At 39.6% G+C, this 23,584-nt stretch overlaps 1 protein-coding gene across 5 annotated transcripts in view; it reads left to right on the plus strand.

The window, feature by feature from the left end:
• The window catches only part of LOC137024943 (oocyte zinc finger protein XlCOF6-like), a 29,769-nt gene extending 6,859 nt beyond the window's left edge, over positions 1–22,910 (plus strand). For 4 of the 5 annotated variants that reach the window (XM_067392907.1, XM_067392909.1, XM_067392908.1 and 1 more), the window contains one exon: positions 398–2,263. In XM_067392907.1, the coding sequence (XP_067249008.1) occupies positions 398–928 (531 nt within the window). In that variant the 3' untranslated portion in view covers positions 929–2,263. Of the gene's footprint in view, positions 1–397; positions 2,264–2,864; positions 3,495–22,089 lie in introns of those variants that run through there. The other variant, XM_067392910.1, reaches the window with a different exon arrangement.
• The last annotated feature ends 674 nt before the right edge of the window (positions 22,911–23,584 follow it).

Below are 23,584 nucleotides of genomic sequence, written 5' to 3' on the forward strand. Positions count from 1 at the left end.
AATCCTCTCCCATGGCCTCATGACATAGTAAAGTATCCATCGTATGCACACTTCAAAATCTTGCCGGAAGTAGGTCATCCAGGTACATTTTGCCTTCTCTTTTATGAAAACTGTTATGATTTTGGACATCCTACTTTTGTCACATACTGTTTTCTCCTGCTGTATGGTAAGGAAGTACGTGATTTCAGATCTAAAAGGATTTGTTATCCTTTAGTGGACAACATTAGTATTACGACCTTCATCTCTGAATTTCATTGATATAAATAGCTGATATTTTAAAATTCTGTCTGTGTATGAGGTTCTGTGAAATTATGGATTCAAACATTGAAACTCTTCTCCCTTTATAACTTAAACTAGTAATTTTAAATTGTTAAATTGTTTTTATCCTTCACTGTAGGTATGCGATACCATACTGAGACACACCATGGAACGGTTCTCCTTCACAAACCACCTTGTTAGTGCCACCTTGCTGCAAGGGGACAAGTTTGAACAGTTCAAGATAACATTTCCAGAAGATGCACTGAGCAGGACTTTGAAGGCCTATCCAGTGCTCAATGGGAGTAAGCTGAAGACAGAGCTTAGTCTCATCTACTGCAAGGAAGATTTCAGAGGCTGTTATGGTGCTGTGGACCTACTCCAGCTGTTTATGGAGAACAATCTTGAAGTAGTCTTTTCAGAGACTGTCACTCTTCTAAAGATCCTCATCACCACACCCACAACCACAACAGAAGCTAAGAGGTGCTTCTCAACCTTGAAAAGGATTAAGACTTTTTTGAGAAACAACATGAACCAGGAGATGCTGAATGCATTGGCCATGCTGTCAATGGAAAAGAAACTGGTGACTGAGATGACTGACTTTAACCAGAAGGTCATTGAGAAATTTGCAAGTCAGAATGGAGAACAGAGGGCGGAATTTCTTTTCAAGTAGTGCTGCTGGTTTAGGCAACATTACATTGTGTTTATTTTATTGTTGGTTTGTTTTTTTGTATGATTACCTTGATTACTTTATTACTGAGTAATCATGTAAACATTATCTGTTGTTATGTCTTCAATGAATGTTTGGTTACTCACCCTCATGTCATCCCAAACGCATAAAACCTTTGTTTGTCTTCAGAACACAAATTAAGATATTTTTGATGAGATCCAAGGGTATCTGATCCACACATTGGCATCATTGCTCCTGCATCAGCATCACATGTATGCATCATGCTGCTCATGTGACCAGAGCTGCCATTCGGGTGTAAACACTGAAGCTCTGCAATGAAAATAGCATAGCATTATGACGGGACAGACAAAATATTTTAATAAAGTCGTAATTTCGTTGTTTTTTTGCACAAAAAGTATTCTCGTGGCTTCATAATATTAAGGTTGAACCACTGTGGTCACGTCGAAAGTTTTAACGATGTCTTTAGTACCTTTCTGGACGTCAAGAGGTACAATGTTGTTGCTGCCTTTGTGTGGATCAGATACCCTCGGATTTCATCAAAAATATCTTAATTTGTGTCCTGAAGACAAACAAAGGTCTTGGACGACATGAGGGTGAGTACTTAATGACAGAAATTTCAGTTTTGGGGGAACTAACGTTTTAACTGTTGGAGAAAAACATTGGATGTGTAACATTATATTAGATCAGTGCATTACAGTAGGTCTTAAAGGGCCATGAAACTCCCTGTTTCAGCAGCAGTCTGGTCTCACCAGTTTTGAAAAATGCTACAAAAGTGGGAGTGGTTAAGCTGTGTAGTGGAGAGTGGAGGGGGAAGAGGGGAGACCAATGACACGGAAACGTCTTCTGATTCAGTTTTAGTTGCTCTTATTAAAAGCATCGAAATTTCCCACAAATTACCATTACACACAACACAATTTGACAATTGGTCAAAAACAGACACCATTCAAGTTAACAACATGTCTTTGTATTTAAACACACACCTCAAGCTTCATAGTTGTCTGGTTTCGTTTTGAGTAAGAACTGCAAACCTGTATTCCATGTTCCAGCGACAATGCTCCTACGTTTCGTACAATTTCCTATTGTGACACATCTTCCCCAATCCTCTCTGTGTGTACCTGTTCCATGTATGTGACTTACCTTTAGAGTGTCCAGTGTTCACTCAAGGTGTGTGCTTTCTCTCCAGTTCCAAGATCCACAACCTCTGCAAGGACAGTAAAACTGTCACTCCATTGAACTTTGCAATTTACAGTTTACTCACCTGCATCTGTTTATTCTACATTGCTGCAGTAAACTCTCAACTGTTGTATTGTTATACCATCTGAGTCATTCCATTACAAATATATTGATATTTAATATTAATGTATTTTCTGTCCAATTTTAGTGTGTTACTTTCAATAAAACTGGTTATTTTACACAACTCTAGTGTATGATATGCAGTTAAATCTCAAAATAGCAGTAGCAGGAGGGTTGCAGTTAATGCTTTTGTGGTATCATCCCCACATGCAAAGTTGGATGATAACATAACTGTAATAAAAAGTGTAGTTAACAATCACTTGTGTACAAAGTGCCGTGGGAAGTCAAACTATCTTTACTTAAAGGGGTGGTTCACTTTTTTATAGGCTTGATTGTGTTTATGGCACGGTTTAACATGTCTAAATTCTTAGTTTTAAAAAAACCCCGCTGTATTCTCATATTTTACCTTTGTTCTACTCTGCTGTTTCGATTGTCATTTAAACGGCCAGTTTGACTTCCTGGTTCCGGCCCAGTGTATTGTGATTTGCTGAAGCGAAACGCTTGCATAGTTATTTTAATTGTTAAACTAAAGCATGTATTACAATAATGATATAATTACAGGTAAGACCATTGAACTGTGTCATTAAACTGATGTTGATTTGTATTTGAATTGTTTTCACTTTAGGTCTGAAGGTGCTGAAAGAGGAGAGTCAAGAACTGAGTGAAATTGAAGGGAAACATCAGTATGAGAAACATCATGATTTCATAAATGGAGAACAATCTACACAGACAGAAAAGTCTTCCTCACAAAAAAGAGATCCAAAAACAGAATCTAACAGTTATTCCACCTGCCGTCAATGTGGAAAGAGTTTCAGTCAAAAACAAAACCTTGAAGTCCACATGAGAATTCATACTGGAGAGAAGCCTTTCACCTGTCAACAGTGTGGAAAAAGTTTCACTCAAAAACAAAACCTTAAGGTCCACATGAAACATCACACTGGAGAGAAGCCTCACACATGCCCTCAGTGTGGACAGTGTTTTACATATAAATCATCACTTGAAGTCCATGTGAGAGTTCACACCGGAGAGAAGCCTTTCACCTGCAAATTCTGTGGAATGAGATCCTCACAAAAAGCAAACCTTGAGGTTCACATGAGAGTTCACACCGGAGAGAAGCCTTTCATTTGTCCTCAGTGTGGAAAGTGTTTTACAGTTAAGGGGAACCTTCAGACTCATATGAGACTTCACACTGGAGAGAAGCCTTTCACATGTCTTCAGTGTGAAAAGAGTTTCACATATCGAAGAGACCTGAAGTGTCATTTGCAAACTCATTCTGAAAAGAAAGTGCAATGTTCTGAGCTTGATAGGTTTAGAAAAAAAAAGCAGGCATTTCAAATGTTCACATCATAACTGAATGTGCACCAGTTATGATTGTCCACCTCCATAGTCACTTTTATTTGCATTCTTCACTTCTTTATACTTTTCCTTGAGGCTATTATTTTCTTGTATCATGTACATATGAACACCTGTGACCTCTGCTATATATTCAAATAGTGAGTGGTTATGGTAGGTGGTGTCTAATTGTTATTGTATAGAGGTGTCGATACATTCCATATATTAAAGGATTAGTTCACTTTCAAATAAATTTTGCCAGATAATTTACTCACCCCCATGTCATCCAAGATGTTCAGGTCCTTCTTTCTTCAGTCGAAAAGAAATTAAGGTTTTTGATGAAAACATTCCAGGATTATTCTCCCCATAGTGGACATTTTTTTAAAAATGACCAATCGTTTCGCTAGATAAGTTCCTCGCCTTGTGTCGTTTAAAGAGGTTTGAAATCCTATTCAAATCGCATTTCTGGAAATCCATTTCAGTCTGACTGTTCTGGATTTCATGTTGTTTATGTGACTTTCTCATGGCATGTAAAACGTAAACGTCAAACATTGTGGTTGTTTTTGGTGTATGCCTACCAATGCAACATCATGTCGCAGCGGTTTGTACAGTTACTAATCAATTTATGGGTTAGATATATGAATATGATAAATCATAAAGCTTTATGATTTATGATGATGCATATACCGAGCCAAGGGGGAATTAAAGATATATTGTGAATTAATTACAACAAATTATAATCAATTACCTATACGATTAGTTCTGGTTTAATAATTATCTAGAGAAACTATGTTTGTCCAGCAAACAGTCAACTTCTCATAGAATATTATAAACAGAGTTATTCTTTGGCCACAAGAATAACTTCCTATTATAGCATCAAAGCATAAAGCAATTGAAAAACTCGACTGCTCAGAAGAAGCGAGTTTGACTCCGGGGTTGGAGCGTCGAAAGCTTGACGACAGGAAAACTTGTGCAACCAAGAGATGCGTTTCATAGTGTTTTAAAGACAAGAGACCAGAACGCCTTCTTGATAACGTCCGCCAATGATAGTGTTGCAATTTTGGCGGTTTTCCACTTTCCTTTGTCCTGTCTCACAGATTAATTTGCATAATTTATGGAATGTCAAATCAGGTGTATTTTCTTCATGGTACTATTAAAATTGAACGATGCATTTGACAGAAATGCACATACATGAGTGAATAGCTCGGACTCACAGCTTTACGGAGAGTTCAAACTCGACTGGTGTCGCCCATCATCTAAAGAAGACACACTTTATACTCTCATACTATCGTTTAACATGAAAACTAATCTACTACAGTCAATTCTACGCTTCTACACTAGTAACACATACATGCAACAAGCACTGCAATGGCAGATACATTCATATTTGCAGGTACAATCATATTTGTGCATACAGTCTTTATGTAGGTCTTTGTGTGTGTGTCTGTGGGTGTGTGCGTGTATTTTCTCTTTATTGCTGTTTGGAATGCGGCCCTGTCTTGTAGCAACCCCATCCATGGTGTCCGCATCCCCTTTGAAGTCAACTTCACCTACCCCGAGTGTTCGAGCAACATATCTCTGTGCTACAAAAGATCCGTGGGAAAAATTACTCCGTTGTTGTGGATGAGAATACTGATGCAAGAGACTGCAGCGTCCTAAACATTGTCACTGGTAAGCTACTGTGAATTTAACAGCCTGTACTGTACAATGGTCAACACTAAGGTAATATAGAATGTGTGAATGCATTAACTGATTCACCCCCTTATAATGTTTTTGTGTTCAGTCATTAATAACATATCATTGTAATTGGGGGGTTCTGGGCAAGATGGTGGACTGAGCAGTCGACTTTTTTCTGCTCCATTAATGTGTCCAGAATTAATTAATAACTGATGCTTCTATACTCCATTCATCGGTTGTAATTATCTGTTCAATATACCTGGCACTGATTCTCTCAGGTGGATAACGTATTCTTGTTGAAGCTGCTGGTTTAAAGTTCAGATGGAAGTACACAGCTATGCGATGGACATCGATGTCTCAAGCAAAAGAGAGAGAGGTAACTCGGATCCACTCACCCCGATAAAATATCAGGCGGGGAAAAAGTCAAAAATTGACCCATCCGCCAATGTACTTAGCACTGCTATCCTTGAAGCAATCAAAGCACTTAGTATTAAAGTTGACGAGCAGTACGAAGACATTAGCGCGCAACTAAAACAACACAGTGCCATGATCACCACCGTAGCAAAGGCTGTGCAGATTCAGGCCAAAGAGTTGAAAGAATTTAGAGAAAAAGTGAACATGATGGAAAAGCAAATAGACATGCTCACTAAAGAAAACGGTGATCTGAAAAGTCGTGTCTTAGACCAGGAGAGATATAAGAGAAGATGGTACCTCCGCATCAAAGGAATGAAAGAAAAGCCTGATGAAAACATAAGGGATGATGTACTCCAGTTTCTTGTTAAAATTACTCCTGAATTCGCTTCCAACATGTGTGACGCGGTGGATGTTGTGCATCGGGTGGGAAGAAAAGAGGTGAACGGATCCAGAGAAACAATCATTCTCTTTGCTCGTAGAGGAGTGAGGGATGAGGTGTGGAAAAGAACGAAAGACTCAGTGGTGTGCAAGAATGCTGGAATCAGATTCGCAGAAGTCTTAACAAAAGAAGATAAACTGACAAGACGAGCGATGTGGCCGAAAATCGAGCAAGCCAGGAAAGAAGGAAAGTCAGCTGGATTTCATGGACCTTATGGATATATAAATGGGAAGCGTATTTCAGAAAACTAATGGGTTTGAACAGAGATTTTCAAATGAACGATGAGTTGGAGGACAAATAATGCAGGACTCTGCATTACTTATACGTTTCGTCTAGTGATAACAAAGTTCTTGAAAAGTTCAAAGTTCAATATCAGTGAAAAGTTTTCATGTTATCATTATTAACTTATGTTTCATTTGCGTCTTTAAACTCTAGTGGTATGAAAGACTGTTAAGAGAAAAGGAATTTTTCTGTTTTGCAAAAGCCAAAAATCTCATATTTTTTTTCTTCAAGAAACACATTCGGAAGCTTCGGATGTTCCTTTCTGTCGTAATCAGTGGGGTGATGACGTTTTTTAGTCATGGATCAAACTGAGCTGCTGGGGTCGCTGTTTGTTTTCAGAAATGTCTTGGTAAAATTCACAAAGCGGACGATGATGGTCATTGGCTAGCAATAGTTCTTAGTTTAGAAAAAATATTTTTCATTTTGATAAATGTGTATGGTTATAATAGTCGCATCCAAAATAAAGAGTTGCTTTTTGTATTTACTAATATTATTTGAAGGCCACTTACCCCACAGAGTTTATTTTAATTGGTGGAGATTTCAATTTGACTCCAGATGAGTGGCATGATAGACATCCCTCTAAATATGATGCCCCTCAAATCAATGAAATAATTCAAAATTTTTGCTCCTCAAACCAATTGAGTGATATTTGGAGACTAAAAAACCCAGATATTAGACAGTTTTCTTGGATTAAACCCAATGCAAATGCTAGATCAAGAATTGATTACTGGCTTGGCACTGAGGCTGTCTCTAATTATGTGAGTAAGTGTACCATCTCTAGTGCTCCATTAACTGACCATTGTTTAATTGATTTAAATTTAAAACCAAAGGAAGACTCTCTCAGTTCGAAATTTAATTCTGACCTATTGAACCACGAAGACTATGGAATATATATATATATATATATATATATATATATATATATATATATATATATATATATATATATATATATATATATATAAGATTATAACTGATATTGGTAAGAAATGTATGTCTAGTGGCAGTAAATGGGAATTTTTAAAATACAAACTCAGAGAATCCTCAATAACTTATGGAATTAATCTTAAGAAAAAGAGACAAGAGAAAGTTAATCTAATTCAGGAGATCAATAAGCTCTGCTGTAAATCTGTTTTAACAGATGAAGATAAGGATAAACTTATTAGTTTACATTCTTTATTGGATGAACTTTATATAAGAAAGGCAAAGGGCGCATATGTGAGATCTAAGGGCAAAATGGATGGAAGAGGGGGAGAAAAATAGTTCGTATTTTTGTAATCTTGAAAAAAGACATCAAGAGAGAAATGTTGTAGGCAGTTTATTAATACATCTGAAAGAATGTTATGATAATAATACTATTTCACACTATTCACATTTATATGCATCATCTTATTCTAGTGATAATGCGAATACGTTCTTTAAAAAAGTCATACTCTGACAATTGAGAACTCATTCAAAGAATTATGTGATTCGGACTTGATAATCCAAGAATTAGATCTAGCTTTAAAAATAATGAAAACAGGCAAATCTCCTGGACCAGATGGTCTGATGACAGACTTCTATAAATTCTTTTGGGAAGATTTAAAACATTTACTTTTAGAAGCACTACAGGATTGTATTATAACTAATAATTTATTGCCTACAATGAAGCAGGGTGTTATTATTTTTATTGCAAAGCCTGGAAAGGATAAAAGAATTTCAGAAAATCTACAGCCTATTACACTTCTCAATATTGATTATAAAATATTTACTGGGGCGATAGCTGCTAGACTAAAGGTAGGACTTCCACAAATAATTAGTGAGACTCAGTCTGGGTTCCTTAAGGGCAGATCAATACATAACAATATTCGTTTGGTGCTTGACATTTTAGAATATAATCATTTAATTAAAGACGATGGATTTATTTTATTTCTGGACTTTTTTAAAGCCTTTGATATGGTCGAACACCCTTTTCTTTTCCAGGCTCTTTATCATTTTGGTTTTGGACCTAAATTTATTAATATCATTAAAATGCTGTATAATGACATAAATAGTTTGGTTGCTCTTCCTAAAGGAACATGCCCAAGATTTCAAGTGAACAGAGGTACAAGGCAGGGTTGCGGTAGTTCACCTCTGTTGTTTATTATGGTTGCAGAATTGTTAGCCATTCTTTAAAAAAAAGAAAATATTTTGGGTATTAACTTTATGGCTCACAAAATTATTATTAGTCAACTTGCTGATGATACAACTCTTTTTCTAAAAAAACAAATGCAGATCCCCTAGCACTTAACTTGGTAAAATATTTTGCTAATGCATCAGGATTACAGTTAAATACATCAAAATGTGAACTGATGGCTATTCATGACTTCCCCTTGCTCTCATTGTATAATATTCAAATTAAACAGGAGGTGAAGTATTTAGGCATTATAATTTCAAAAGATGAAGATAGATTAGAATTGTTAAATATTAATGGAAATATTGAAAAATGTAAATCCATTCTGAACTTTTGGTTTTTCATAAACTAGTCCTCTTGTATTGGAATTTCAGTCCACACAATGTATCCTTATGGAATAACCGTTGTATATTGTCCCAGAGAAAATCTTTGTTTATGGAGGAGTGGTGGAAAAAAGGTATTTGGTCAGTGCTTCACATGATGGACACAAATGGCTGTTTTTGGAATTATAATGATTTCTGTATCAAATTTAAAGAGAAAAGAGAAAGATTATACAAAGGTCATAAAAAGTATTCCTTTACCAATGGTTATTATGTTAAAAGGGTTTTTTAACATATTCTACACTTATTCCCAGAATAGTTAATAATAAAGAAACTGTCTTTTGCAGGAAACAAAATGCAGACTTTGTTATTAACTGTCTATTTCTTATAGTAAAATGTTTGTCATAAATGCTAAATTTTGAAAACTGCACCCCATTTTAATATATTTAGAAAAGAGCTAACCCTATATACTGATGCCTTAAAAATTATGAGAACATATAAAGCCAGGAAATTACTTGATTTGTTTAATCATTATACCTTATTACCAATTTGAATTAATCCCCTACAGTGTTTTTTGTAGTTAATTGAATTTTCTTTTATGTTTTTTTTTTTTTTTTTTATTTTGTTGTGACATTATGTATTACAATTTATTTCACAGTCTGTGAAGATTTATAATTTAAATTACGTTGGTCTGTTATTTTATTGTTCATATGCAAATTAATATATATATATATATATATATATATATATTATCAGAGGTCGCGTTAACCGAAAATTTTCCGTCATTGACGGAATTTTTTTATCAATGACGGAAAAATCTGAAGGCCGTCCGTCACGGTGACAGATTACACTCAGGGTGATCTACTGTAAATTGTAACTGTAATTCACACCCCTGTCCAGTTGGTGGCGAGTGCGCTCCAATGTAGCAGCAGAGCACTGGATCCAGAACAAAAAAAACTGGCACGAATCTTTTGCTATGCGTTTGATACTGATAACGCACAGGCGAGTACCCAGAAGCTAAAACTCTCTATCACGCCACATTAAAGAGCGCCAAAACGGTATTTATTGCTTGAATTTCTTAATGAAATGGACAGAATTTGAAATCTGAGACTTTTGTTTCATATCAAAAGCAACACAAAGCGTTAAGCCTATTGCGATTTATTGGATGGGAGGCGCACAATGCACTGTTTAATCATCAACTGAAAACAGCATAGCCTACCAAGAGATCGACTATGGTTTACGAATCGATATTGGTCTCATGAATGCGCAAAACAGCAAGGAGACATTTTAATTGTTTATTAATAAAGTAATGTTTTCTGAATCAGTGTCGGCTGCAAAGATGAAGTTGATATTGACTCTCATCATCTATGGATGCGCTAGAGAGAGAATGCACTTCATTCGGTTTAGTCTACATAATCAGAGTAGCCTATTTCTTTTCGTTTTGAATTAATTCGTTTTCGTTAAAGTAGGTATTTAAAGCTTTCTGTAGATATATTTCTCATGTATGTGAGGCAAGCAGCCGCTGAGTTTCGTTTCATTTAGCCTGTAAGACGCGCTCCAGTTCACGCGCCAGTGATCGCGCCCGCGCCTCCATGTCATGATTATATTGTCTGTTATATTTGCTTCTTATTTATTACATCCAGGCAATTGGTTAATGAAACATTGATTAAAATTAAGATACAATTTTTACAAAACGAAATTCACTTTAAAGAAAGGCTTTCTAGAAAATAAAACTTAATGAAGTGTTTAAAATCATGTCTGACATGTCATGTCTCCGGATATACTGCGCATCTCATGATGCATCATGCTGTTAACTTTTCATAATCAAATAGATGAATTTAAAATATAACATAGGACTATTTAAACATAAATATGAAACTATGTTTTCTTTAATGGCTACCAACACATAGCCTATACAACAGTCACGTTACAGAGAAATTTCGCGTGTGAATTACCAGTCATATTAATTTTCATATTTTAATTATAATAACACATTTAATTGCTTTTATTTTTGTTCAAATGTTATAATAACACATTTAATTGCTTTTATTTGTGAACAAAAATAAAAGCAATTAAATGTGTTATTATAATTAAAATATGAAAATTAAAATGACGGGTAGTAATAGATTATGACGGAATTTTTTACGACCCTGTCCGTCAAAATGACGGACAATGTTAAAGTCTAACGCAACCTCTGATATATATATATAATTGCAATTTGCAACTATGTAAAGGGATAACTGAATATAGGTCATTCAAAATACATAATGATTTATAGCTGCGTCAGAATTAGAAAACAACTGATGCCCACAGGGGAATCTGGGTGACATGCACATTAAATAAGATTAAAAATGCTTAATTCGAATATACCACATAAAAAATAAACTTAGTTACTTCTTATTATTTTTATTTATTTATTTTTATACATGTAAATCGGAATGTTAAATTGTAATATAGATGGAAAAATGCCCATCTCCCTTCTCATTTTTTTCTTTTCTTTTTTTAACGGATTATTATTATTATTATTACTACTACTACTACTACTACATGTGTCCAAAATAAACTAATTAACTCAAAATCATGTCAGTACAGCCACTGTTGCCTTTTAATTAATATTAATGAATTAAATGAAAGGGACATTTAAAACTACATGTGAGAGCTAATGGGTTTTTTTCCCCTTCTTTCATCACAGGAGTTGAAAACCAATATTTTCTTGTGCATGTCATCTTCACGTATAGATGCAACTACTCAACAGTTTCCCAAGCAATACTAGCCTCCCTTCACAGCAACGATCTAGATCTGAATGATGCCTGGGCAGTGGTCACAGATAATGCTGCCTACTGTCTGAAAGCATACAGGGAGGTCCTGAAAGGAGTGATGCTAAACAGTGTCCATGTTACCTGCCTCTGCCACATCATAAATCTGGTGGGTGAGACTTGGCAGCATTACAAATATTTCTCTGATGCTACCTCACTTGTCACATGGATGTGGCTGTGCAGGTCAAGGTTCCTCCTGAGGCTGTGTGTACCTGGTGGAATAGTTGGTTTGAGGCTATCAAGTACCATGCAGAGCATGTTCACCAGTACAGACTGTTCTTCTTGTCAGAGGAGTCAACAGGCATGGCAGTCAAGAACATCCTCAGCCAGTTGGAAACAGAGGAGAAGGTGCAGACCCTCACTCTCAAGTTAACCTTCATCTCAGAGACTTGCTCCAAACTGATGACGGCCCTGACCATCCTGGAAGGAACCCACAGGATGTTGGGTCCTACCTAGTTAATGGAACAGCAAAAACATGTGGTTATGGGCCCAAGACAGATGAGCTACTGAGAAAAATGGGGTTTCAAGAGAAGAAGGACGTGCTGGACAATCTCCATGATGCTTTTAATTTGGCTTTCACAAAGTTCTAAAAAGCACTGGGACACACATCCAGCCAGAGATGTGTACAGGATGGCCAGGGTGTTTGATCCCAGACAGGCTCCAGCAATGAAAAAGCAGATTGAAGCCTACTCAACACTGAAGCCCCTAGCTAACCCATCATGCAGAGCTCAGTGAGCAGTGGTTGGCCTATCAGTAATGTGTTTCCAGGGACCCCCTGCCAACTGATATGGAGCTTGCAAACTACTGGAGAGGCCTGAGTGCAAGATTCATCGAGCTATCAATCCGCTGTGCCACTCGTATGCAGGCGTGCCTCCAAGAGCACCAGGACCAGTCACTTCCCAACATGCTCCTCTGCCGGTCCGAACCCGTCAGCTCCCCAGAACCAGCCAACGAACCCATGGAGGTTGAAAACTCACGTTTATCTCCTGCTGAGCACCGCCGTCGGCTGACCCTGAACCTATGTTTATATTGTGGCGCTCCTGGGCATGCGATTGCGACGTGCCCCACACGACCTCCTCGACCCATGGGGAGTGCCATCATCCCTTCTATTCAGAAAATGAAACCACTCACCACTGTTGTCAATCTTACTGCCACTGATATCTCCCTTACAGTGGTCGCGCTCCTCGACTCAGGGTCAGCCGGCAACTTCGTCTCCGGCGCCCTCTGCTGGCAGCTACGTCTCAAGACCTCTCCGTCTCCGACGATCTACCAGATCAACTCCATAACTGGCAAGCCTCTCAGCAGTAAGCACGTCCGTACAGTGGCAGGAACTCTCAAGCTTCAAGTCGGTTTGTTACATCAAGAGGAATTACATCTGCTGGTTCTGGAGGATTCCACCGCTGACGTGGTTCTGGGGTGCCCCTGGTTGGAGCAGCACAACCCAACCATCTCCTGGAAGACGGGCGAAATCCTGAAGTGGGGCGACACCTGTTTCTCTCGCTGTCTGACTGAACTTCCTGTGCCATCTTCTGATCTCTCCCTCTGTACAACATCTATCGAGAGTCCAGTTGAACAATGCTCCATCGATATCCCTAAGTGTTACGCCCCCTTCAGCTATGTCTTCTGCCCACAGAGGGCTTCCAAGCTGCCTCCACACCGGCCATGGGACTGTGCCATCGACCTGCTTCCGGGTGAACCAGTGCCGAAGGGTAAGATCTATCCACTATCCATCCCGGAGGAGAAGGCCATGGAGGATTACATCAAGGAGGCCCTAGCTCAAGGATACATCCGGCCGTCTACTTCCCCTGCAGCTTCCAGTTTCTTCTTTGTGGTGAAAAAGGATGGAGGCTTGCGGCCATGTATTGATTATTGCTCTTTCAATAAGATCACCATTAAGTTCAGATATCCCCTTCCTCTCGTCCCAGTGGCCCTGGAACATCTCCGTGGTGCCACTGTGTTCACGAAGCTGGACATCCGCAGTGCGTACAACCTCATCCCGGATACGTGAGGGGGACGAGTGGAAGACTGCCTTTATTACTCCTACTGGTCACTCTGAGTACCTTGTGATGCCATATGGCCTGGTCAACGCCCCCTCCGTATTCCAGGACTTCATCCACGAGGTGCTCCGGGAGTTTCTCCACCGCTTCGTCCTAGTATACATCGACGACATACTCATCTACTCCCCGGAGCCAGGCCGAACATCGCCGACACATTGCGGAGGTCCTCACATGCCTTCGCCAGTTCCATCTATTCCTCAAAGCAGAAAAGTGTTCATTCCATTAACCCACTGTATCATTCCTGGGATACATCATCGACCACAGTGGCATCCGGATGGACGAGAGGAAGGTGGAATCCATCACCAACTGGCCAGAACCCACTACCATTAAGGAGTTGCAACGCTTCCTTGGATTCTCAAACTTCTACCATCGGTTTATCAAAGATTACAGCTCCATCACCCATCCACTCACCTCTTCTCCGAAATAAGCCCAAGTCTCTGTCCTGGAAACCAGCAGCCACCAACGCCTTCAATCGTCACAAGGAAGCCTTCACCACCGCTCCCTTACTCGTTCACCCCGATCCAGAGCAGCCCTTCATCATAGAGGTGGATGCCTCTACCACCGGAGTGGGAGCGGTGTTGTCGCAGCAGCAGGGGACGCCAAGTAGACTCCATCCATGCGCATTCTTCTTCTGCAAGCTCAGCCCGGCGGAAGTCAACTACTCCATCGGTGACAGGGAACTCCTAGCTGTGAAGCTTGCCTTGGAAGAGTGGAGGCATTGGTTGGAGGGAGTCAAACATGCGTTCCTGGTTCTAACAGATCAATATCTTTGTTCTGCCAAAGGATTAAACCCAAGACAAGCCCACTGGGCCATGTACTTCTCCCGATTCAACTACACCATCTCCTACCGACCAGGCTCGAAGAACACCAAAGCCGACGCTCTCTCCCGTCTCCATGCTCCCGAGGAAAAAACGGAAGAACCCGAGCCAATCATCCTGAGCTCACTCATTGTAAGCCCCATCACTTGGTCAGAGGAGACCATTCCCTCCTCCAATGCCTCCACGAACCCTCCGCCGGGCTGTCCACCTGGCTTGCTCTACATCACCCGGACACGACGCACTCCAACCATCCACTCAGCTCACACGTCACTAGGCACTGGTCACCCGGGGATCAATGAAACCCTCTCGTTGCTGAAAGAACGCTTCTGGTGGCCAGGGATGGCAGCCGATGTCAGAAGGTACGTGCAGGGCTGTCGGGAGTGCGCCATCTCCAAAAGTCCTCGTCATCTGCCAGCTGGGAAACTCCTTCCTCTGACCGTTCCCAACCGAACATGGTCACACCTAGGGGTGGAGACCTCCCCGTTTCTGATGGAAATACCTGCATCCTAGTCATCATAGATTTTTTTCTCCAAATCTTGTCGTCTCATTCCACTACGAGGATTACCCACTGCCATGGAAACTGCAGAAATGCACTTCAACCACGTGTTCAGGTATTTCGGAATACCAGAGGACATTGTATCAGACAGAGGACCCCAGTTCTCCAGGGTATGGAAGGCATTCCACTCCCTCCTAGGTGTGGCCGTCAGCCTAACTTCGAGATACCATCCGCAGTTGAACGGGCAGACGGAAAGGAAGGTCCAGGTGATCAGCCGCTTCCTCCGTACCTTCTGTCATGACCACCAGGACTCTTGGAACCCAGTTCCTGGGTTGGGCCGAGTACGCCCAGAACTCTCTCCGGCAGTCGACTACAGGACTCACACCATTCCAGTGCGTACTCAGCTACCAACCCCCACTGTTCCCCTGGACAGGGGAACCATCTAACGTTCCGGCAGTGGATTACTGGTTCCGAGAGAGCGAGAGGGTCTGGGACTCAGCTCACCACAAGCTGCAACGAGCGGTGACAGCGGACCTTCGGCGTTCCAACACCCCTGTCTTCCAGCCCGGACAGAAGGTATGGCTGTCGACTCGAGACATCAGACTGCATCTGCCCTGCAAAAAGCTGAGTCCCAGGTTCATTGGCCCATTTCCCATCATCAAGCAGGTCAACCCAGTCACTTACCAACTTTAGCTGCCACAAGGGTATTGCATTCACTCCACTTTCCACATGTCACTCCTCAAACCTTACCACCCTTCTGCTCTCTCCACAGGACCTGACGTGACTCCCGCCGAACCCCCCTTCCACTCATCCTGGAAGACGGTGCGGCATGCGGGGTTCATGAGATCTTGGACTCCTGGCATCGTGGTGGTCAGCTGGAGTACTTGGTCGACTGGGAAGGATAGGAACGCTCCTAGGTTCCAAGAAACGACATCCTTGATCTCAACTTGCTTCAAACTTTCCATGACAGTCACCCTGATAGATCGGCACCGCGGGGAAGAGGACGACCACCACGGCGCCGGGGTCCTCAGCCCTCAGGAGCGGGCCGTGGAGGGGGGGGGTACTGTCACAGACACGTCAGGTTCCAACCTCAAACAATCACAGTGCACACCATCCCCAGAGTACTGATCACCGCCACCTGCACCTCATCATCGCACTCATCAGCAGCACCATAAAGAGCACACACACACACAGCACTCCTTGTCTGGTCTCGTTCGCATATACTCATGTTAATGCTTACCTCAAGGACTCCTCACTCCATACTTACCTGTCTCCAACGTGTCTCCTTCCCTCTGTGTGCATCGTCTTCTGTGTGTGAGTGCTCCAGTCAGCTCCAGCGGTCTACAAGCTCCAGCGTATCAACAGATGTCCGTATCTGAAATGAAAAGGACAGTAACTATCTCCACTATTATCATCTATACATCCATTGATTCATCTCTGCTTACCTGTTTACCGCTCGTTGCTCTACTGGTGGCAATAAAAGAACAGTTACCTGTTTACATCTGTGTCTGCCTCCTGTGTACCGTAACAGACAGAGACTGGAAGCACTGGATGTAAACAACGTATGAAAATGACACAGAAGAGAAGATATTGTTGAATAAAGTCATTATTTTTTTGTTTTTCATAACATTAAGGTGAACTACTGCAGTCACACTGACTATTTTAATGATTTCTTTAGTACCTTTCTGGACCTTGAAAGTGGTGGTTATATTGCTGTCTATGGATGAGTCATATACCTCTCGGATTTCATCAAAAATACATTAATTTGTGATGGCCGATTTCAAAACACTGCTTCAGGAAGCTTCGGAGCATAATGAATCAGCGTGTTGAATCATGATTCAGATCGCGTGTCAAACCGCCAAACTGCTGAAATCACGTGACTTTGGCGCTCCAAACCGCTGATTCAACATGCTGATTCATAACGCTCCAAAGCTTCCTGAAGCAGTGTTTTGAAATCGGCCATCATTAAATAATTTGTTATTTTGTTTTTTTGGCACACCAAAAATATTCTTGTCGCTTTATAATATTAATATTGAGCCACTGTTCTCACATGAACTGATTTAAATATGTTTTTAGTACCTTTATGGATCTTGAGAGAGGAAATGTCATTGCTCCCTATAAAGGCCTCACGTAGCCATCGGATTTCAACTAAAATATCTTAATTTGTGTTCCAAAGATTAACGAAGATCTTACGGGTGTGGAACGGCATGAGGGTGAGTAATAAATGACAAAATTTTCATTTTTGGGTGAACTAACCCTTTATTGACAGAATTTTCATTTTTAGTTAAAGAATTAATTATTTTTTTTATTAAAAAATTTAATTAGAAAATGATTTTGAAATACTCAAAACTTCTTTCCTATCCTTTGTAATATGTAGATTAAGATACTTGACTATTCATGATTGAGAACATCACAAAAATGCTCTGTAGTTGGTATAAATATATTTAGAAAAAAATCTCAGTGGTATTGATAGCTTTGGGAATCTGTGATTGATACTTTGAATCCATCCTTTATATTATCATTTGACTGTGTTTTCTGTATGTGAATTTTGTTAGCGTGTGAACAGGACTTTTATTTTGGTGTGGCGACATGATGTCATAAGGCTGCGCCGCTCTCATGAGTCTGATTTGGCTGAAGAAAGGTTTGTGTTTTTAATAATTTACAGTGACCATTAACTCTGACTGACTCCCTTGCTAGTGCTCTGACTACTGAACTAGGGAGCTGATTGAGACGCACCCAGAGATTTAGTTTGGATGTATTTTTCTTTCTGTTAATTATTCTCATCTTAAACATGACAGAGTATCAAAACACAGAAAATCTCCTGGTGAAGCGACTGAGATCAATGTGACACTATTATAAAGATGGCGTGTATTAAAGAGGAGAGTGAAGAAATGAAGATTGAAGAAGCATTCAGAGTCAAACATGAAGATAATGAGGAACAAACAGGTTGGTTTCATTCTTAAAATCTTTCTTTGGTCATTCTGCGTCATGCATCTCTTTATCTAATTTGAGTTTGAAAAACAAATATTTTGTGTAACATCAAACCCAATAATAACTATTTCTGAATTAAAAACAATGAAAACCATTTTGTAATCATTACTTTTTTTTCTAGACATAGTGATTAAAACACCTTTACTCCTCAAAATAATAATTTTTAAAAAGGAAATAAGACTGAAAAACACTTCTCCTTTTGAGAGAAATGTAATAAATGAGCATTTTTCATGTTTGTCACAATTGATGATGAACCCAGCTGTATGGTGAAATCGTACTGTAGAGTCGGATTGGCAGGGAAGACCAGAAGCTCAATCTTTGCTACATTGAGCTGCAGGTTATGTTCTTTTATCTATGCTTAGAAGTCCACTAGACCCCTTGAGATTCATGCAGCTACTGTGGGATCATCTGGTTGAATTGAAAGTTAAAGCTGTGCGTCATCAGCATAGCAATTGTAGGAGAAACTATGTGCCTCCATGATGGGACCCAGTGATGTAGTGTAAATGGAGAAGAGGAGGGGTCCAAGAACTGAACCCTGAGGAACCCCCGTGATCAGTTGGTGAACTTTGGATACCTCCCCTCTCCAGGAAACCCTAAAGGCCTTCCTGTGAGATAGGATTCAAACCAGTGAAGTGGAGTTGCTATTATCCCTAGTGATGAGATGGTGGACAGAAGGATCTCATGCTTCACAGTATCAAAGGCAGCAGATTGATCCAGGAGAATGAGAAATGATGATTTGGAATCAGCCTTCACAATCTGCAGGGATTCAGTCACCGACAGTAATGCAGTCTCAGTTGAATGCCAGTTGATACCAGATTGGATAACATCCAGCTGGCTATTCTGTGAAAGGAAAGATAATACCTGGTTGAAAACAACTCATTCAAGTGTTTTTGTTGTGAATGGTAGGAGAGAGACGGGTAACTATCTACAAGTGACGTGTTTAATGTGGGCTTTTTAAGCTGTGGAGTTACCCAAGCCTGCTTGAATCCGGTAGGGGAAATGCCAGTGCGGAGAGATGTGTTGATGTGTGTGAGTGCTAGTAAAAATGTAGGAGAGATGGCTTGTAGAAAGTGTGAGGGGATGGGATCTAGAGGGCAGGTTGTAGGATGACTGAAGAGAGAGAGAGAAGGAGGACAGAAGATTTCTGGCTGGGGATGTGGTTTGGTCTGATTTCCTGTGTGTATGCAATTGACTTTTTTTAAAAATATGTCATATAAGTCTAAGGTGCCCCCTGAATGTGTCTGTGAAGTTTCAGCTCAAAATACCCCATTCATTTTTTTAACTGCCTATTTTGGGACATCATTATAAATGAGCCGATTCAGGGCTACTGGCCCTTTAATTCTCCTGCTCCACGCCCACGGAGCTCGCGTTTGCCTTAAACAGTGCATAAACAAAGCTTATACAGCTAATATAACCCTCAAATGGATCTTTACAAAGTGTTCGTCATGCATGCGGCATGCATGCGTCGGATTATGTGAGTATTGTATACTGTTATATTGTTTACATTTGATTCTGACTGAATTTGAGGTTGTGCTCTGTGGCTAACGGCTAATGTTACACTGTTGGAGAGATTTATAAAGAATGAAGTTGTGTTTATGCATTATACAGACTGCAAGTGTTTAATAATGAAAATAACGACGGCTCTTGTCTCCGTGAATACAGTAAGAAACGATGGTAACTTTAACCACATTTAACAGTACATTAGCAACATGCTAACAAAACATTTAGAAAGACAATTTACAAATATCACTAAAAATATCATGTTATCATGGATCATGTCAGTTATTATTGCTCCATCTGCCATTTTTCGCTATTGTTCTTGCTTGCTTACCTAGTCTGTTGATTCACCTGTGCAGATCCAGACGTTACTGGCTGCCCTTGTCTAATGCCTTTCATAATGTTGGGAACATGGGCTGGCATATGCAAATATTGGGGCATACACCCCGACTGTTACATAACAGTCAGTGTTATGTTGAGATTCGCCTGTTCTTCTGAGGTCTTTTAAACAAATGAGATTTATATAAGAAGGAGGAAACAATCGTGTTTGAGACTCAGTGTATGTCTTTTCCATGTACTGAACTCTTGTTATTTGACTATGCCAAGATAAATTAAATTTTTCATTCGAGGGCACCTTTAATTCATCAGCAAAAAGAAGCAAAATCATCAGCTGTTAAGGGTTAGTTCACCCAAAAATGAAAATTCTGTCATTTATTACTCACCCTCATGCCGTTCCACACCTGTAAGACCTTCGTTAATCTTCGGAACACAAATTAAGATATTTTTGTTGAAATCCAATGGCTCATTGAGGCCTCCATAGGAAGCAATGACATTTCCTCTCTCAAGATCCATAAAGGTACTAAAAACCAATTTAAATCAGTTCATGTGAGTACAGTGGTTCAATATTAATATAAACCGACAAGAATATTTTTGGTACGGCAAAAAAACAAAATAACGACTTATAGTGATGGCCGATTTCAAAACTTCAGAGCATAATGAATTGCGTTGAATCAGCTGTTCAGAGCGCCAGAGTCGTGAGATTTCAGCAGTTTGGAGGTTTGACACGCGATCCGAATCATGATTTGACACGCTGATTCCTTATGCTCCGAAGCTTCCTGAAGCAGTGTTTTGAAATCGGCCATCACTATACAAGTCGTTATTTTGTTTTTTTGGCGTACCAAAAATATTTTCATCGCTTTATAATATTAATATTGAACCACTGAACTCACATGAACTGATTTAAATATGTTTTTAGTACCTTTATGGATCTTGAGAGAGGAAGTGTCATTGCTGGCTATGCAGGCCTCACGTAGCCATCGGATTAGAGCTGGGCGATGTATCGAATGCTTTTGTCATGCGCATTTCTTGAGTAAAGCCGGTTCCCTGATTACCGCTAAATCGGCATCACCTGCTTTCAAATGAAGCGGCATTTAATAGACAGAGCCGTAGTTCACTGATAAGACACGCAATATCGCATTCAATATCGACGGCAATACATATCGATATTGAACGCGATATTGCTTAAAAAAATATCTTAATTTGTGTTCCGAATATTAACGAAGGTCTCACGGGTGTGGAACGGCATGAGGGTGAGTAATAAATGACAGAATTTTAATTTTTGGGTGAACTAAACCTTTAAAGAGGTGGTGGAGAGGGACAGAGGAGAGAGTTGAATGTTTTGAAAGGTTTATCCATGTTTGAAGTGCTGTTGATCTTCTTGTGGAAATATGAAGATTTTGCAGCATGGACATTAATAGCAAAGAATGAGAACAGAGATTCATAAATACTTAGGCCAGATGGGTCTTTTGATTAGTACCTTTTTCTCTCATGAGTTTGGTCTGGTGTTCACGAAGAACATCAGATAACTAGGGGTTAGAGGTAGTAGCACATGCAGGCTTGGAAGAAAGAGGACAGATGTTGTCTAGACAAGAATTTAAAGTGGAACATAAAGTTTCTTGTTGTGGTATTCATATCCAGAGATGAGAATTGTGTGGGTGAGGGAATAGAGGATGACACAACAGAGGAAAGATTGGAGGAAGAAAGTGAGCACAGTATTTGGGACGTGTCCTAAAGAAAGTAAAGAATGTTGACAAGAGGTTCTGAGAATACAGGTAACACCTTTTTCAGTTGTTTAGTGGTTATAGGTTTCAGCATACATGTTGTTGCATTTGATATTTTATGTCTAAAGGTTGTCAAGTCTTTGTGCCGTTAAACCTGTTAACTTGTTTTTGTTTCTTTTCACCCTAGATCTGATGGTGCTAAAAGAGAAGAGTCAAGAACTGAATGAAAATGGTATGAGAAAGAAAGATCAGTATGAGAAATGCCATTTTTTCATGACTAAGGAGAAATCATTTAGTTACTCAGCGACTCATAAAACAGAAACTAGAAACCTCCAGAAGAGAGTTCACACTGGAAAGAACCCTTTGACCTGCCAACAGTGTGGAAAGAGTTTCAGTCGGAAAAAAAACTTTAAACTCCACTTGAAAATTCACACTGCAGGGAAACGGTTTACATGCCCACAGTGTGCAAAGAGATTTGCACAGAAAAAAACCCTTAAAGTCCACATGAGAATTCACACCGGAGAGAAGCCTTTCACCTGTAAACTGTGTGGGAAGAGTTTCACAGTAAAAGGAACTCTTAAGAATCACATGAGAATTCACACAGGAGAGAAGCCGTTTGTTTGTGAGCAGTGTGGAAAGAGTTTCAGATATAAAGAAAGCCTTAATCATCACATGAGGATTCATTCAGGAGAGAACTGTTTTGTATGTCATCAGTGCGAAAGGAGGTTCACAGACAGGAATCATCTTAATAATCATGCAAAAATTCACATTGTAGAGAAGCATTACATGTGTCATCAATGTGGAAAGAGTTTCAAACACAGAACAACCCTTGAGAATCACATGAGAATTCACAATAGAGAGAAGCCTCAAATATGTAATCACTGTGGAAAGAGTTTCGAACACAAAGCGCACCTTGAGAGTCACATGAGAATTCACACTGGAGAGAAGCCTTTCGCTTGCCCTCAATGTGGAAAGAGCTGCACAACGAAAGGAAACCTTAAGATTCACATGAGAGTTCACACTGGAGAGAAGCCTTACAAGTGTCTGCAGTGTGAAAAAAAATTCACATATCACACAGATCTGAAACGGCATTTGCAAACTCATTCTGAAAAGTAATTGTTTTCCTCAGTGTGATGAGGTTTGGAAAAGAGAGCAATTACAACAATCATCTGCGCATTCACTCTGGAGAAAGCCAATTCAGTTGTGATTAGTCTAATAAAACGTCGCACTTGCAAATATGAAAAGTCATGTATATGTGAGACCCTGTTTGTGTTCTTTGTAAAAGAGTATGGCAATAGAAAATGTGTTTCTGTTTGAAATAAAGGCTACTTTCATTCTGCATCTGATTGTCCACCTTCATGACTGCTTCTTTTATTTGTATTATTTTTAGTTTATATCTTTCACCTGCTTATATTTTAAAGGTGCAATATGTAATATTTTTGCAGTAAAATATCCAAAAACCACTAGGCCAGTGTTATATATTTTGTTCACTTGAGTACTTACAACATCCCAAATGTTTCCTGGGACGTGTAAAGAGTCGCCTGTCAGTTGCGTCATACCCGCGTTACCCTCGGTTTCCAGTTTTATTTTGTAGAAACCATGGAAACACCAAAGACGCTTTAATATTTAAATGTTTTAATAGGCAAGGGAACAACTGTTTTGATATATTTATAGACAGAAAACTAATTGTTGTTATATAGGTCAACACGTTTAGTCTTATTGTTTAAATCAGATTTTCTTGATATTTTGTGAGTACCGTGTTTTACCATGCCTAACATAGTAACAAACATAGCATAATCAGATGCAGCTTTAGTTTTAGTAACAGTAATACAGCATTTTCTTCATCATACAATACATTTTAAAATTAATTGCAATTTAGAGTTTATCAAGCCATCGAGCATTTATTAATATGATATTCTAAAATCGATCTATCTTACTCTTACGTTATAACATTTTCAACACACTCAAACGCATCTAATATGATAAACAGAGCT

The sequence above is a fragment of the Chanodichthys erythropterus genome, chromosome 8 (genome assembly GCF_024489055.1).
Source record: "Chanodichthys erythropterus isolate Z2021 chromosome 8, ASM2448905v1, whole genome shotgun sequence".
NCBI classification, from domain to species: Eukaryota; Metazoa; Chordata; class Actinopteri; order Cypriniformes; family Xenocyprididae; genus Chanodichthys; species Chanodichthys erythropterus.